Source organism: Lithobates pipiens, unplaced genomic scaffold (assembly GCF_037356315.1).
Source record: "Lithobates pipiens isolate NorthernLeopardFrog02 unplaced genomic scaffold, aLitPip1_a1.2 Scaffold_18, whole genome shotgun sequence".
NCBI classification, from domain to species: domain Eukaryota; kingdom Metazoa; phylum Chordata; class Amphibia; order Anura; family Ranidae; genus Lithobates; species Lithobates pipiens.
In genome coordinates, this window is record NW_027507758.1 from 135,208,529 (window position 1) to 135,226,809 (window position 18,281).

The 18,281-nt window shown below is 42.6% G+C and overlaps 1 protein-coding gene across 1 annotated transcript; it reads left to right on the plus strand.

The window, feature by feature from the left end:
* Positions 1 to 6,607: 6,607 nt before the first annotated feature.
* On the plus strand, positions 6,608 to 17,163 carry DLL1 (delta like canonical Notch ligand 1). The gene is made up of 11 exons (XM_077486158.1): positions 6,608 to 7,472; positions 9,266 to 9,574; positions 10,866 to 10,926; positions 11,293 to 11,550; positions 12,572 to 12,632; positions 12,845 to 12,975; positions 13,068 to 13,237; positions 13,393 to 13,609; positions 13,948 to 14,731; positions 14,842 to 14,956; positions 16,418 to 17,163. Exons 1-11 carry the CDS (start codon positions 7,416 to 7,418, stop codon positions 16,421 to 16,423), a joined length of 2,169 nt encoding a protein of 722 aa, XP_077342284.1. The 5' UTR covers positions 6,608 to 7,415; the 3' UTR covers positions 16,424 to 17,163.
* Positions 17,164 to 18,281: the final 1,118 nt, after the last annotated feature.

An 18,281-nucleotide genomic window follows, 5' to 3' on the forward strand; every position in this document is an offset into this window, starting at 1 on the left:
TCCCCCTCTCTCCGACCTCTCTCTCCGACCTCTCTCTCCCCTTCTCTCTTCCATCCCACTCTCTCTCTCCCCTCCCCCTCTCTTTCCCCTCTCCCCCCTTTCTCTCTCCCTCTCCCCTCCCCCTATCTCTTCCATCTCTCTCTCTCCCCTCCCCCCTCTCTCTTCCATCCCTCTCTCTCCCCCCTTCCTCTGTCCCCTCCCCCTCTCTCTTCCATCCCTCTCTCTCTCTCTCCCCTTCTCACCTCCCTCTGTCCCCTCCCCCTCTTCGATCCCTCTCTCCCCCTCTCTCTTCCATCCCTCTCTCTCTCATTCTCTCTTTCCTTCTCTTTACCCCTCTATCTCTCCCCTCCCCCTCTGACCCCCCCCCCCCCCTCTCATTCTGTCTCTTTGCTTCTCTCTCCCACTCTCCCCACCCCCATCTTTCTCAAAGACATACAACTATATTTAACGTTCTCTTTCTAAGCTATCTGGCCCTCTCTCTACTTATTTTTCTACCCCCCCCCCCCCCCCATTCTCTCTCTTTCCTTTTCTATTCCCCTCTTATTTATCTCTTATTTTTATCCCTCCCAAGCATCTTCCATGGCTTTAACTCCTTCCTGGCCTTAGAGCCCCACTCCCCCGGCAGGGGAAGGGTTAAGCGGGGTATATAGACATGCAGTGGGGACGTGAAAAAACGCCATTTGGTTGGGAGCAGATGGCTGGCTGGGGGGCTGATCGCGTCTAAAGGCGTGTCATCCCCTTCAGCTCCAGTCCCACAAGGGGCTCTCCTTGTCTTCACAATCAATGAAAATTAAAGTGCAAAGAATAGATGAATAGCTTCAGCCCGAGTCTGTCTTTTGTTCCCCCCCAGCTACCGGTGGGCAGGAGTTAAACTCCAACAGCCTCCTATAGAAAGCCTTAAGTTAAACAGTCTCCCAGTTCGGCAGAGTCCCCTGAAAGGAAAGCAGGGAAAATAATCATATGGAGGATGGAGGAGAGGGCTGGAAGGAGGAGGAGGATGGAGGAGGAAGGAGTGAGGAAGAAAGAGGAGGCTTTCTGCTTCATTTCACCAATACACAATCGCGTGGCATAAATTAAGCTGCCCATGAATAAGTGCACTGGGAGGCACTGGGAGCACTGGGATGGATTTGCTGCTGCCATTCAGATACGCTTTGCAGAAGTAATCGAAGAATCTGTGTCACGTCAATTTAACAAACGCTTTATACTGGGGGGTGTTGTTAAGAATTTGGGCCAAGTTCTTTCGCACCTTTCTGCTTCAGTTGGTGACCATACACGCCTAGATAAATGATCGATTTGATTTTCCGATCGATTTCCTCAGATATAAATAATCGATCCATAGTCGACAACCCAGGCGACACACAGGAAAGTGTATTTTGAGCAATGGTTAACTTATTAATCGCATCTCTGTTTTCGCCCTGGTCGATCGTCCAAATCAATCGAAAGATATAGCTATTCAATTGCGGATACGTGCGTTTTGATCAAATTGCACATCGAGCAATGGCTAACTTATTGATCTCATCTCTGTTTTTGCCCTGGTCGATCGTCCAAATCAAACGAAAGATATAGCTATTCAATTGCGGATTTGTGCGTTTTGATCAAACCGCAGATCGAGCAATGGTTAACTTATTGATCGCCTCTCTGTTTTTTCCCTGGTCGATCGTCCAAATCAATTGGCAAAATCAGTTGAAAGATATAGCTATTATTTGATTGTTTGCGGATTTGTGCGTTTTGATCAAATCGCACATCGAGCAATGGTTAACTTATTGATTGCATCTCTGTTTTTTCCCTGGTCGATCGTCCAAATCAATTGACCAAATCAGTCGAAAGATATAGTTATTGGATTGTTTGCGGATTCGTGCGTTTTGATCAAATCGCACATCGAGCAATGGTTAACTTATTGATCTCATCTCTGTTTTTGCCCTGGTCCATCATCCAAATCAATCGAAAGATATAGCTATTCGGTTGCGGATTTGTACGTTTTGATCAAATCGCACATCGAGCAATGGTTAGCTTATTGATCGCATCTCTGTTTTTTCCTTGGTCGCTCGTCCAAATCAATTGTCCAAATCAGTCGAAAGATATAGCTATTCGATTGTTTGCAGATTCGTGCGTTTTGATCAAATCGCACATCGAGCCATGGTTAACTTACTGATCGCATCTCTGTTTTTGCCCCTCGTCGATCGTCCAAATCAATCGAAAGATATAGCTATTCGATTGTTTGCGGATTCAAGCGTTTTGATCAAATTGCACATGGATCGGATAATAAAGTCAAAGCATGTTCGGCCACCATTATACAACTTTCTAGCAGGAGTATCATTTGGTGACATCATAAGGGAACACCCCATATTTGATTGCAAGTGATCAGAATAATTTGCTGGGTACAGCCCACTGATTTATACCCAGAATAAAGAATTATAAAATCCGGAAAAAAATAAATAAATAAAATAAAAAATAAATAAATTGCTTTAGCTTTGTTAGTGACATAACAAAGCAGGGACAGTGACGTAGGAGCCCCATCTCTATGTGATGACATGCAGCCAGTACACACAGTTCCCACAATCTTGCCTTCACTCATTTTTATGAGCACAAGACTTATGTGTTTGAACTTTTTTAATCAGCACTAGTAATGATCTAGATAAGGATACAGCAGGTGACATGTAATCTGCAGGTGACATGTAATCTGCAGGTGATATGATAACAGCCATTGGCACACATCAGCATTTAGGGTACACTAAAACCATTAAATGTGTATTGATCACAAGCCATTGATTTCGCTGTTAATGACCACCATTGAAACACATAATGAGTTGATTAAAGTATATGTAAACTCAATCATTAAATTCTCTTATAAGCATGCTAAATTCAAGCCATTTTCAATATATTTTTTTAAATCTGCAGCTTTCATTTAAATGATCCCTACAAATCTTGCTCTGAAGTCAGGCACCTGTTATGGGGTGACAACTCTATCCCTTTCTCCTAATTGTTCCCCTGCGTTGTCACTCAATCAACAAGTGGTCCTTTTAAACGAGCATCGTGCAGGCATGGTCCACTGTTGTCACCAGCAGGAATTCCTTAATAAATGCTGCCATCCCTGATGTAAATGCGGTACATATAGACATGAAGTTGCTGTAAAGAGGCTACAAGAGATCAGTAGCACCGACATACAACAAAGTAGTAAACAAGCATTTTTTTTGTTTAAACAAGGGAATAGTTTAGGATCCACTGTGATTTATCAAATTAAATATCTGGGTTGATTTACTAAAACTGGAGAGTGCAAAATCTGGTGCAGCTCTGCAATGTAACCAATCAGGTTCTAACTTCAGTGTGTTCAATTAAGCTTTGAAAATAAAACCTGGACGCTGATTGGTTACCATGCACAGCTGCAACAAATTAAATATCTGGGTTGGTTTAGTAAAACTGAGAAGTGCAGAAATCTGGTGCAACTCTGCATTGTAACCAATCAGCTTCTAACTTCAGTTTGTTCATTTAAGCTTTGACAATAAAACCTGGATGCTGATTGGTTACCATGCACAGCTGCAACAAATGTAGGACTCTCCAGTTTTAGTAAATCAACCCCATTAAAGTGAATTGAGTAAATAGTCCCCAGCAGGGGGATTTTTAAAGATGGAGGCTGTCATCCCTCACATTCTGAAAATGCTAGTTACCTGGCTATCAATACTTTGAGTCACTCCCCTTGAACAAGAATGTCATTGAAAATCACAGCACCTGACTGGCATACTTAAGTGACTCAGAGGGTTTTGGATCAACCTAGTGACCAGGCAATCAGTATTTTGAACAGAAGGTCCACAATGACAGCCTGTGAATGTTTCCAGTGTAGATCCCATATATATATATATATATATATATATATATATATATATATATATATGTGTGTGTGTGTGTGTGTGTGTGTGTGTGTGTGTGTGTGTGTGTGTGTGTGTGTGTAAACAGGCTTTTGTTTGGCACATAATTAAAGTGAACACAGCTAAATATTCTTTCCACAAGCCAGGAAAGTCCATTCTTGCTAGGTTACAGCCCTAGAAAGGGAAAATCCTGATGTTACAATGAAATTGACATTATACACAGCCCATACCTTTGGTACATGCTAATGAGTTCCATGTAACCACAACAACATCATTTTTTTTTTTTTTTGGTGATCAGGAAAAAAAAAAGAAAAAGAAAGGCTGAATAAAAATTTAACCCCTGCCTCCCCACCACTCTAAAAAGCCTCCCCTCCTGACAGCAAACATGGTTAATTAATTTCTAACTGAATCATTAAAAATGTTGATGGCCACAAAAGTTCTACTGTCTGCTAGATATGAAACGTATACAAAGCTGACGGTTGCTTGAATGGCAAAGTCTTTATTTCCTCTCTATCTTGTTTCTTTTGAAGAGAAATGTGTGCACATTGTTGCAGAGGCTCCATCTTGCGCCAAGGGGAGCTCTTTCTCTCCCTTGTATTGTGCAGGAGAGCAGGTGCTGGCTGCATTACCATACAGCTGAGAGCACAAAGGACCAACTCATTCATCCCCTGCACAATAACAAACTGCCTTAATGATGGCCACGCGAGCGACACACACCAAACTCACTTCTTTTAACTGTGGCCTGGCCAAGGGAAGGAAGGAAGGAAAGAAAACCACAGGGAGATGGAAACATGCAGGGGAAGGATAAGAAGACCAGACACCTAAAGGGAGAAGTTTGAAGGAAGAAAGCAGACTGGAAAAACTCCAAAATTTCAAAGGAGGGGGAGAGAGCGATTTGTGCAGAATAGAGTGAAGGGTGTCAGGGAAGTTAGTGCTCAGAGCAGCTAATGGAGGTGATTTGTGCAGGATGGGGTAAAGGATGCTAGGGGAGCTGGTGTTCATTGCAAATCTTTCTTCTAAAAACTTGTAGTCAGCTTTTCTCAATCAGGGTTCTGTAGATCCCTATAGGGTTCCGCCAGTGCAGCCTTTCCCAACAGGACTCTGTTGATCCCCATGGTTCCTCTAAAACAGCCCTTCTTAACCAGGTTTCAGTGGATCCATAAGGTTTCTCAAGAGCAGCCTTTCCCAACCAGGATTCTGTGGATCCCTAGGGTTCCCTCAGAGCTGCTCTTCTCAACCAGGGTTCCGTGGATCCATAGGGTTCCTCCAGAGCAGCCTTTCCCAACCAGGATTCTGTGGATCCCTAGCGTTCCTTCAGAGCAGATATTCTCAACCAGGGTTCTGGGGATCCATAGGGTTCCTCCAGAGCAGCCCTTCTTAACCAGGGTTCTGTAGACCCATAGGGTTCCTCCAGAGCAGACCTCCTTAACCAGGGTTCTGTGGATCCCTAGGGTTCCTCCAGAACAGACCTTCTCAATCAGGGGTCTTTGGATCCCCAGGGTTCCTCCAGAGCAGCCCTTCTTAACCAGGGTTCTGTGGATCCTTAAGGTTCCTCCAGAACAGCTATTCTTAACCAGGGTTCTGTGGATCCCTAAGGCTCCTCCTGAGATTTCTAGGAGTAAATTCAGACGTTTAGATAAGTAACCACTGACACCTGTGATTTTTAGCTAGCAATAAAAGGGGGTCTCCTAAATAACCACACAAGTAAGGAACATTCTTCCCAACAACCATCACTCCAATGTCCTGAAAGCTGTTGATTTTGTAATTATCAGCAGAGTTCCCCCAAGACAAGAACGTTAATTCAAGGGTTAATCCATGTTAAAAAGAGATGCTGTCCTATGGGATATGCTGGTCCGCTGGCTTCTGTAATTTTTAAGTTATTGCAGCCTGCAGGTCAGCATCTTAAAAAATGAAAGCCTCAGACAGCCAGGCAGCTGGCATTTTCAGGAGGTCGGCATTTGCAGACAGGTGAAAACTCAGAGGTAGAAAGACAACCAGGAGCAGAGGATTTTCTGAGATAAGGTAAAGCAGATGCAGCCCAACATATAATTGCGACGTTTGATAAAAATGAGGCATGCCAAGACACTATGGAGGGAAGATGATCTAAAAAATGCAGTTTTGGGGGGAAAAGGCGAGTCCACAAGTGCGTATTGGCTGCGTGTATCCTCCAGCTGCCATCAATGGTGTCAGTCCTCAGTGGATGGCTGGCTGGGGTGACAGGTGGCCAGCGTAGAAGTGGTAAGAAATCTGATCTAGCTTCACATGTTGCTCGATCACCTTTCCTGCCTCTCCACTGCTGCTGCAAGCGACATGGGGGACCGCAGGAGTGTACATAGTAAGTGGATCAGGGGGATGCCCACCCCTTTTCCCACACTGGAAATCCTTGCCAGGTGACATCACTGAGTGGCACCGATCTCCTTGGCCATGGGTTGTAGAAGGCACACACACACGTAGGATGCAGAGGTGAGAAATTGGGAGGGGGGCAGAAGTGTGCAAGGGGGGCACGATTAGGGGGAGGTGGCAACTGCCACTTTTTTTTTTCCCCCTGCACCTTCAGATGAAATGAGCCCAGATCTTGTCATAAAATAAAGTTAAAATAGATATGTAAAATGTGTGTTGTGTGTGTGTGTGTATGCAATGCTGCCCAATATCAGAGGGAAGGAGGGGAGGGGGAGAGAGGGGAGGGAGGATTGCACATTTTACAGCTCACTGACCATTTGGCAATCCATGGAGAGGAGGGTTCTGTAAAGTGGCTCCTTTGTGACATCTCTAGACAGACTGGGGGTCTGCTCATTTGCATGTCATTAGCTATGCAGGCGGCCAGCTCCATATAAAGAGGCAGGCGGCCAGCCAGAGGCAGATAGAGCAGAAGAGGGCAGGACACCAGGACTGAGCATAGCCTGATCAGGACACCAGGACAGCGCATAGTCCGATCAGGACTAAGCATAGCCCGATCAGCACTGAGCATATCCCGATCAGCACACCAGGACTGAGCATATCCCGATCAGGACTGAGCATAACCCGATCAGGACTGAGAATAACCCGATCAGGACACCAGGACTGAGCATATCCCGATCAGCACTCAGTATATCTCGATCAGCACTGAGCATATTCCGATCAGCACTGAATATATCCCGATCAGCACTGAGTATATCTCGATCAGCACTGAGCATATCCCGATCAGGACAAGTCAGCACACACATAGACACACACCTGCCTGCTGGGATTATCGGAGCTCCGGAACTATACCGCTCCCATCGGGTGCTTGGCTTTTCTCTGGATTGTTGCCTTTTACTGGGTTCCTATGGAGATCTAGGGGCCAGACAAGGTGGGATTCTTCTAAAGGTGGATGTTAAAGGACCCCGATCTTCACCTATCGCCAGTCTCCACCTTCCCTGCCTTTGACAAGCTCGGTGTCACCCAAGCTTGTGCTACAAATAAGGGCGTTTCTAGCCGGGAGGAGAACATTTGAAGGGAAAAGCAGAGCCGGCGGTGCGGCAATCTAAGCTGTGCTCTCTATTCACCACCTACCGCACCCTACAGACACCTACCATGGGTGCCCCCCTCACCGCATTCTGCCTGTTCATCGCCTCTGCACTGCTAGCCCAGGTAAGACATCCGATCCTCCGATTGGCTCTCAGAGTGACAGCGAGCTGCCCCACCGCTGACCAGCGGGCACTGGAACTTCAATACTCCTGCCATGGAGGCTGTGGGCTAGGGGGGGCTTTGTAAGTTTCCGCACCCATTTTGTGGAAGGAAAGTACAACATAGGGGGGTACAGGAACTTAAATAGATGGGCAACCTTTCCATGGAAGGTTGGGGGGCTTTGTACGTTTATTGAGCGATCGCCCTCACTATGGACATAAATAATCGCATATGCTATAAATAGGGGAAAGGGGGCATTGAGACTTACTTTATTAGATGGGCACCCCTACCATGGGGTGGGAGGATTTGTAAGTTTGAGTGATTACCCTTGCTATGGGTAATTTGAGTGATTACCCTTGCTATGGAAGGAATAATATCATATGCGGTATGTAGGGGAGGATTGGAACTTTCAGAGATGGGCACCTCTACCATATGAACAACATCGTACTATAAAATGAGGGATAGGGGGCTTTGTACGTTTAATGCTTGATTACCCTTTGCCATGGAAGGAATCGTGGCATATGCATAATGTTGGGTAGCATTGGAACTGTAATAGATAAGCAACCCTACTATGGATGCAATAGCATGATATTATGTTGAGGGATGGGGGGGCTTTGTAAAGTGAATGAGTGATTGATTACCTTTACTATTGAAGGAAAATTAATTTATGTTGCAGAGAGGGGCATTGGAACTCTTAATAGATGGGTGCCCTTTCCATGGATGAGATATAAAGCTATATTGTAACTTTGATGTATGGGCATTCTTACCATGGATGGGATAATATGCTATATTGTAACAACTGTGTGGGCTTCCTGACCATGGGGAGATTCAGAAAAAAATGCTACATGTAGGAGTTTTGTAGCTTTAATAAATCAGCCTTACCATGGAGGGTCTCATATAAAATGCTATATTGGAGGTATTGCAACTTTAATACATGGATATCCTTCCCATGGAGGGGCTCATATAAAATGCTATATTGGAGGTATTGCAACTTTAATACATGGATATCCTTCCCATGGAGGGGCTCATATAAAATGCTATATTGGAGGTATTGTAAATTTAATACATGGCCATCCTTCCCACGGAGGGGCTCATATTTAAATGCTATATTGGAGATATTATAACTTTAATACATGACCATCCTTACCAAGGAGGGATGATATTAAATGCTATATGTACGAGGTTTTGTAATGTTAATAAATGGGTATCCCTACCATAGAGGAGATGACATAAAATGCTGCATGGAGGGGTTTTGTAACTTTTTTTTTAGATGGGTACCTATATCATGGAGGGAATGAGGTTAAATGCTACAAATAAGGAGTTTTGTCATTTCAATAGATGGCCATCCTTACCATGGATGGATTAATATAAATGTTATATGTAGAGGTGTTGTGACTTTAGTAAATGGCCATCTTTATCATGGATGGAATAATATAAAATGCTCTATGCAGGGTGTTTTGTAACTTTAATAGATGGGTGCCCTTTTCATAGAATATATATTAAATGCTGTATTGTAACCTGATGGGTGAGCATGTTGAACAAGGAAGAAATAAAAATACATGCTATATGTAGGGGTAACTGATTCATTCTGGGGGGGGGGCATTGCTTACAATGGTGCCAATTCTGTAGAGAGAGGGAAGCTGTGCCATTCAGGCCTATTTGGGCCATCACCAAATGAGATAGGTAAATAAATGTGCTGTGCATTTCTAATGCAGGACTGCTATCTTATATGTGATGTTTTTCTCCTGGCTTTGTAGATCTCTTGCTCCGGGCTCTTCGAATTGAAGCTGCAAGAGTTTGTCAATAAGAAAGGTCCTATGGGGAACATGAACTGCTGTCGTGGTGGGATGTCCGGCTCTCAGGGCTTGCAGCAATGCGAATGCAAGACTTTCTTTCGGATCTGCCTGAAGCACTACCAGAGCAGCGTGTCTCCGGAGCCCCCTTGCACCTATGGCAGTGCCGTGACCCCAGTGCTGGGCTCCAACTCCTTCAGCGTTCCAGAGACCGTCAGTTCAGACCCAAGCTTCACCAACCCCATCCGATTTGCCTTTGGATTCACCTGGCCTGTGAGTGTCCTAGTCTTTCTTCTCCCCCCAGGATGCTGCCTGTACATCTAGTTCATCACCATTATTATTCCATCCAGACAGGGCAGCTTGATGGCTGTAAACTCTGCTAAATTCAGTGCTGAACAATAAGCTTAGCAACACCTATGTAAACAGCAGCATTGTCTCTCCTGCACACCAGGGCCACCCAACAGGGTCAGACACTCCGATAGGGGTTAAGTACAGTAGTTGATGATAACATGGCTGATCATAGGGGCTTTCAAAGAAAGGGTGGTGGTTGTTGATGCAGAGTATTCAGATTAGGTAGATTAAACACACTCTGTACAGGGTGGGGTTGGATTACACAAGGTGAAATAAACCCCTGGATAAAAGCAGCAATACCACTTACATAAAGGCTTGCTTAGCCTGAGGGAAAGGTTTATTTTTAGGGTTTACATCTGTCTGTATGACCCAGGGGGATATTTAGTAGTCCAAGCTCAAAGAGATGGAACTGAAAGGCTGAGATTTGTGTGTGAAAAGGAAAGGGGAAGGGGGGAGGGTGGTGGTGGTGGGCTCAGATGGGAAAAAAAAAAGGAGTTATTTGTCATAGGCAGACCCTTTATTTTTCCAAAAGGAACAAGTGTTATGGTGTTGGAAATGCCACTGCCCAAGTCTCCCCCTCTTGTCTTTTGGAAGCGGTTGTATAATTGTCAGCACAGCGTGAAATTCCCAAAAGGATTCATTTTACAGCCCTCTCAATGTGTGAAACTAGGTAAATTAAGCGTGAAGATTGATGACACCAGCTCTGCTAGGCCCCCTGATCTGCTGTGTCCTTCCTATTACACCAAAGGGTTAACGAAAAAAAAAAAAAACAAAAAAAAAAAAAAACGTGCAAAAAATCCTCAGTTCTTGCCGCCATCAGTTGTTGCAGCGCTGCATGGAAAGACAGGCAGTGCAAATGTGATGGCAGTCAGGAAAGCGTTAATCGACCAAGGCACCTCTGTATGCAGGCAGCTGGCACCTAAGGGGTGGTGGAGGGGATCACTGCATAATGAAACAACAAGCATAAAAATCATACCAGGAAATAACTATTAAAAGTCCACCCATTTCCTTAGGAAAAGTGAAAACATGCAGCTAGCCAACACAATTCTCCGAGCCTCGCCTAGGCAGTGGGGGTAGGCAGCTATCAGTAGTTAGTGGTATGTGCTGATTTCTTCTGCAATTTGAAATGGAACATTTCTGTAGATCAGTGTGATGTGTAATTTGCGTTTTAAGCTTCTTAGTAATATTGCCATTTTTGTTTTCTTGTGCACAGGGTACTTTTTCCCTCATCATTGAAGCACTGCACACCGATTCAGCAGATGACCTAAGTACAGGTAAGAAGTGCATTGTATAGACTAGTCCTTTTTCTCTCCATTGTCCTCCACTCTTCTGTAATGCAGCCTTTCATGCTCACAGCAGGAAGGGCCAACTTGGCACCTAACGCTTTAGGAAGTCCATGTGACACGTTCAACACCTTTCCGGTGTTTGATCTCCACCATCAACTGTTGGTGATGTCACTAGGCCTAGTCCAAAAAAATATTTCCTATCCTAGTAGCCATTAATAGAAGTTGATGCAATATATTACATTTTTAGTGATTTGTAGGATCATAGTACAGTCGGTGGGGTAGCTTAGAAAAGGGATGGGCTATGCTGGATGAAATACAGTTATTAACAAAGGTTTTGTTTTTCGTTTTTGGCAGAAAACCCTGAGCGCCTTATCAGCCGTCTTGCCACCCAGAGACACCTGACAGTTGGCGAAGAGTGGTCTCAGGATCTGCACAACAACGGCAGAACGGAACTCAAGTACTCTTATCGTTTTGTGTGTGATGAACACTACTACGGAGAAGGGTGCACTGATTACTGCCGCCCCAGGGATGATGCTTTCGGACACTTCTCCTGCGGTGAAAAAGGAGAGAAAGTCTGCAACCCCGGTTGGAAGGGACAGTACTGCACTGAACGTAAGTATTGACTCTAAAAAAAAATAAAAATAGCTTGCTTAAGGAACATAGACTTAAGAATGAAAAATAAAAATAAAAAATTGAAAAGAATTCTAATCATTTAAAATGATCTTTTTTTAGGCCGAAAATGACATAAACATCTGATATTTTATAGTCAAATCATTTTTTATTTTATTTGTCCAATTAAATGACACATTTGCTATGCAGAGTGTCTCATTAATCATGTTGATTAGCTCCTTTTTATACTGCCTAATGGGGGTGTTCTTTTTTTTTTTTTTTTTTTTTTTTTTGTGCATTCAGTGTCACATAGCTGTGTAAAATGTGCACTGCCTGCTTAACGAGCTTGTCTTAAGCTAGAGGAACAAGAAAGCTTCCCCCTTCCCCCACTGTCCTTTGTGAGGCTGGTGCCCCTCTTTCTGCTGAGAACTTTGGACCATTTATTTAAATGATAATAATAATGAAAAGTTTTCAGAGAAATCACACGCGTGCCATAGATTAGATCTTAACAGCGATTGGCCGGGAGAGCTGCACCCCTGCCTATGATTGGCTAGAGGCGATGGGGTATTGTTGCAGAAGGGCAGCTGCTGGGAGAGAATAGACAATAGAGCAGCTGTCCTGTACTGGCACCCTGCACACCAGCTGTCCACTCTTATCTGCACACACTCGCTGGGATATTAAGGGGTGGAACCATGTGTGTGTGTGTGTGCAGAATTAGGGAAGAAGGGAGAAAAAAAAAAAAAAGACTTCTGACCCTCACTTGGAAGAAAAAAAAAAGTGTGTAGAAAGGGGGAGGGGAAAAGAGGTCTGGGAGCCTTCTTTTGTCACCGTGTAAATGTATTAAGGAGAATGCCTGTTTGCAAGTGACTAGGAAAATACCCAGTTCCCAAATGAGAACAGAATCCAGCAGCCTGCATATAAAATCTCATTTGCACAGACATCACCAATTGATGGCTGTTCCTTTTGATGCTCTATAATGGATCGCTTATATTTTCCTTTTCTTTTTTTCTTTTTTTTTGCGCAGCGATCTGCCTCCCTGGATGTGACGAACAACATGGCGTTTGTGAAAAACCTGGAGAGTGCAAGTGAGTTCACCTTGTTAATGTTTGAACAGAATCAGAGAATGTTGTCTGTGTATATAATTTAAAGAGCAGCTCACATATACACACACACATAGAATTTGCCCCAGAAGGGTTTCATACTCTCTATTCTTATACACATTTCAAACGATTTCTATGTATCTGCTGTATTCTTAGTAACAAATTGATAACCACTTTTTTTTTTTTTCTCCATCCAGATGCCGAGTAGGTTGGCAAGGCCGCTACTGCGATGAATGCATCCGTTACCCAGGTTGCCTGCATGGTACATGCCAACAGCCTTGGCAATGCAACTGCCAAGAAGGATGGGGTGGACTGTTTTGTAACCAAGGTGAGACTACACAACAAACAATGATGAAGATGACTGAATATAATAAATGTGAAAGGACAGCTTTCTAATGATTTGCTTTGTTCATTGTACAGACCTTAACTACTGCACTCACCACAAGCCTTGCAAGAACGGAGCCACCTGCACCAATACCGGCCAAGGTAGTTACACTTGCTCTTGCCGTCCGGGCTACACTGGATCCAACTGTGAGATTGAGATCAACGAATGTGATGCCAACCCTTGCAAGAATGGAGGAAGTTGTACGGTAAGTCATTTTTATTTTCATAAATAATTATTTGGGTTAACCAAATAAATGTAAGGCTCTGGAAGGAACTTCTAAATTAACTGGTAGTTTTACCCAGGCTTAGTTTACGCAGTTTTCTGTGCTAATGTGACATTTGCCTTTTTTTTTTTTAACAGGACCTGGAAAATAGCTATTCCTGCTCATGCCCACCTGGATTCTATGGCAAAAACTGTGAGCTCAGTGCCATGACTTGTGCTGATGGACCATGCTTCAATGGAGGCAGATGCACAGATAACCCAGATGGAGGATACAGCTGCCTTTGCCCAGTTGCCTACTCTGGCTTCAACTGTGAAAAGAAAATTGATTACTGCAGCTCCAATCCTTGTGCCAACGGTAAGATCACAGTCCAGTTGAATAATTTAGTTGTTAGTATAAACCAGGCCCTTGAAAAATAAACAGAAATACATTTAATTTGCTTATGTATTGCTTTGGAAAAAAGTCCCAGTAATAGATATGAATAATAATGGGGAAGGTGGTGGGAATGAAATATGTCTGCATTATCAATAGCAAGCAATCGGCCAGTTTTAATTTTCCTGGACCATAAAAAGGCAGTTTAAGTCAAGTTTCTGTCTGCAACACCAATATCAGATTTGTATCCATGTTAGTATAAAGTGTGCTCAGTGTTAATCAGTTTACATTGTCTAATCATTTACTGATTGGCTCTGGTACAGGAGCTCGCTGTGAGGACCTTGGAAATTCCTACATTTGCCAGTGCCAAGAAGGCTTCTCTGGGAGGCACTGCGATGACAACCTGGATGACTGCGGTTCCTTCCCCTGCCAAAATGGTGGCACATGCCAGGATGGGATTAATGACTATTCATGCACCTGCCCTCCAGGGTACACAGGGAAAAACTGCAGCATGCCTGTGAGCAAATGTGAACACAACCCATGCCACAATGGGGCAACATGCCATGAGAGAAGCAATCGTTATGTGTGCGAATGTGCTCGCGGTTATGGTGGACTTAATTGCCAGTTTTTACTCCCCGAGAAATCCAATGTTGAGTCTACCGATAAGTTAACAGAAAAGGTCAACGGACATTTTCCATGGATTGCAGTGTGTGCTGGAATTATCTTGGTGTTACTGTTACTGCTAGGCTGTGCTGCGGTAGTCGTTTACGTGCGGCTTAGGGTACAGAAGAAACGGCAAATGCCTGCCTCCTCTCGAGGCGAAACCAAGACTATGAATAATCTGGCCAACTGCCATCGTGAAAAGGACATTTCTGTGAGCATCATAGGCACCACTCAGATTAAAAACACAAACAAGAAAGTAGACTTTCTAAGCGAAAGCAACAATGATAAAAATGGCTACAAGCCAAGATACCCAACTGTGGATTACAATTTAGTGCATGAACTGAAAAATGAGGATGCAGCTAAAGAAGAACGGAGGAAATGTGAAGCCAAGTGCAGCTCGAGTGACTCAGATTCAGAAGAAACGCACTCATCACATTTAAAAAGGTACATATCTTGATGTTCTGCAAATTTAGATACAGTTGTATTGGTTTACTGTCACCTCTAAGTGGACCATGTCCAATTCTAATGGCTTACCCTTTCTTTGCTACCCACAGTGATCCTTCAGAAAAAAGGAGGCCAGACTCTAATTACTCCTCTTCGAAAGACACAAAATATCAGTCCGTATATGTCATATCAGATGAAAAAGATGAATGCATCATAGCAACTGAGGTTAGTATTTTATTTTTTACTAGATCTGTCGATTTTAGAGCCTTCTGCAGAGGTAATGAAGCCTAACTGAACTCATGGTAGAATAGCCAATAAACTTAAGCTGCTCTTCTTGTTTGAAAGCTTATGTATTTTATTGGCTTTAAACTTTACGCAGCTAATTAGCATTTCCTTTAAACATTGCCCTCATCATCTTTTATATTGACAAAAGAAATGTAGGCTATATGAAAAATATTGCATAAAACCATTATATAAACGTAATCCACCATGCTCATAAATGATAGCTGTGTGTTTTGGAAACCTCATTGCATACTTTTATAATACTTAAACTAAAAACAGTTGATGGTCAGGAGTAATATAAAAACAAAGCTACGTATAATGGGTATTGGATCAAAGGTGATCAGTGGTTGTAGCTTTTAAAGGTTATCTAAAGTCACAAGATAGACATTGGGGTTGATTTACTAAAACTTGAGAGTGCAAAATCTGGTGCAGCTCTGCATAGAAACCAACCAGCTTCCAAGTTTTTCATCAAAGCCTAAAGGAGTTGTAAAGGCAGAAGTTTTTTTTTTTTCATCTTAATGCATTTTCTGCACCTCCCTAATTTCTTACCTGAGCCCCATCTCTCTCCAGCGATGTTCACGAATGTCTTATCCGTCCGGGACACTCCTCCTGATTAGCTGAGACACAGCAGCGGCGTCATTGACACCTGCGGGTGTCAATCAAAGTCAGTCAGCCAGTCAGGGGAGAAATGGGGTGGGGCTCTGTGTCTGAATGGACATGTGGAGCTGGGACTCAGCTCTAGTGCCCCCATAGGAATCTGCTGACTGTTGGGGCACTCGATAGGAGGGAGGGGCCAGGAGCAGCAAAGAGGGACTCAGGAAGAAGAGGATCGGGGCTGCTCTGTGCAAAACCAACTGCACAGAGGAGGTAAGTATAACATGTTTGTTATTTAAAAAAAAATAAAAGCGAGACTTTACAATCACTTTAATTGAACAAGCTGACGTTACTGATGACGAAACTGATTGAACAAGCTGACGTTACTGGTGACGAAACTGATTGACAACCATGCACAGCTGCACCAGATTTTGCACTCTCCGGTTTTAGTAAATCAACCCCATTGTATTGATAGTCTTATTTCCACTTTCCTGTTACAGCAGTTGTACAGGGTGTCTAAATATGACTATGAAGTCTGATACCAATCGGACCTAGTGCACTCTGTAATCAGAGCTCAGGAAAAAAAGACCTGGAAAAGGACAGGATGCTTCATGTTCGTTTAAAGGCATTTTTTAAGTAACTATCAGTCACAAATCATAACGTGTGCGGATATGGGACTATATAAAGATAGCAAAGTGTGAGATTTCCATTGGGATTTAAGTATGCAAAATGCTGTGAATGAGGAAACTTATATTAAGTTGTGATTTGCTAACAGGTGTCTAAGCTTATCCCTTCTGTATGTTTCTACAGGTGTAATACGGAAGCTGTACAACACATTCTTGTCATATTCAGAGGTGACGCCCATGTGAATGCTGCTGATAATAGAGGAGAGGGACATCCCTTTGTTGACTGCTGCTGAGACACTAAATTCAGACCGAGCTGGTTCTCTACTGAAGTTAGCAAAAATGACTGCAAAACAAAATGGACACTACAAGCTAGCCTCTGTGTCCAGACACAAAACTGTTGCACTGCCGTTTTTCAGTTCTTCTTCATTGCACTATGGACAGTTGCTTTTTTTTTTTTTGGTCTTTTTTTAAATAATTATTATAAAATATATATATATAAATATATAAATATATATATTTAATGAATGGACTTCTATGAGTCTGCAGAAGATGAATGCACTGCCTGAGGTGTATAGTTGAATTCTATGAGCCACTCCGTTGCTAAACTCCAGACACTGCCTTCCTTAGTCTTTTTTATACTGAAAGGTGTTTTTCACTAGGTCAAAAAATGTGTGTTATTTTTTGAACTTGTAAAACTATTTTTACGATATTTGTAAAGCTTGAGTATTTGTGATGTTCATTTTTTATAATTTAAAAAAAATGGTAAATATGTAAAAAGGCACTTCGGGTCTATGTGACTATATTTTTTTGTATATATATGTATTTATGGAATATTGTGCAAATGATATTTGATTTTTTCTACTTTTTTTGTTAATGAAGGAATTCATTTTTAAACTATTTTTCCAAAATAAAATATTATGAATGATACTATTTGGAGTTTTGTTATATACTGTTGAGTCATGTTGGGAGCCACTAAGGTTCGATTTACTAAAGAAGCAATGAGTGTTCACTTTGCAAAGTGAATGTTTCAAAACTATAAATTAAATATAGATGCAAATTAGGGAATAACTAAATTATAATTTTTTTTTAAATAGTTTTGGATAGAGTGGAGAGGGATTCGAACCCCTGTCATTTTTTATTACTCTCTGTGTTCCTGTTAGGGAGATTCACCCTCTCTATTTGTCCTGTTTACCATTATCACTGAAAGTGAAAGTAAAAGAAACTCCTACATTTTGGGTTGTCCGCAGAAAAGTAATAGAGGTGGTATCATCCAATGGGGACACTAGTTCTGGAGAACTGGGGGTACCCAAGGAATTCCCCTAGTTTGCAAGGATTTCCTCTCACTTCCTGTTTGGCTATGGGAAAGAAAGCATAGGGAAAGCTCAGACCTGCAAATTAAATATAGATGTAAATGAATAAATAAATAAAGGCAATTTTTTTTTTTTCGTTTTGGATAGAATGGAGAAGCATTCGAACCCCTGTAATTTTTTATTGCTATCTGTGCCCCTGTGAGGGAGATTCACCCTCTCTATTTATCTTGTTTACCATTATCATTGAAAGTGAAAGTAAAAGAAAATCCTACAATTTGGGTTGTCCCCAGAAAAGTAATAGAGGGGAAATCTTCCAATGGAGATACTAGTTCTGGTAAGCTGGGGGTCCTCAAGGAATTCCCCGAATTTGCAGGGGTTTCCTCTCACTTCCTGTTTGGCTATGGGACAGGAAGCAAAGGGAAAACTCTGAACTGTAAATTAAATATAAATGTAAATTAAGAAATAAATAAAGGCACATTTTTTTTTTGTTTTGGATAGAGTGGGAAGGATTCGAACCCCTGTAATTTTTTATTGCTATCTGTGCCCCTGTTAGGGAGATTCACCCTCTCTATTTACCCTGTTTACTATTATCATTGAAAGTGAAAGTAAAAGAAAATCCTACAATTTGGTATGTCTTCCAATGGAGATACTAGTTCTGGTGAGCTGGAGGTCATCAAGGAATTCCCTGAATTTGCAGGGGTTTCCTCTCAATTCCCGTTTGGCTATGGGACAGGAAGT

Excerpts from the sequence above, each read along its gene's own strand:
- DLL1 (XM_077486158.1), top strand. The coding sequence starts at position 7,416 with ATGGGTGCCCCCCTCACCGCATTCTGCCTGTTCATCGCCTCTGCACTG. Across the intron at positions 9,575-10,865 it reads CCTTTGGATTCACCTGGCCT|GGTACTTTTTCCCTCATCAT; the intron begins GTGAGTGTCCTA and ends TCTTGTGCACAG. Across the intron at positions 10,927-11,292 it reads AGCAGATGACCTAAGTACAG|AAAACCCTGAGCGCCTTATC; the intron begins GTAAGAAGTGCA and ends CGTTTTTGGCAG.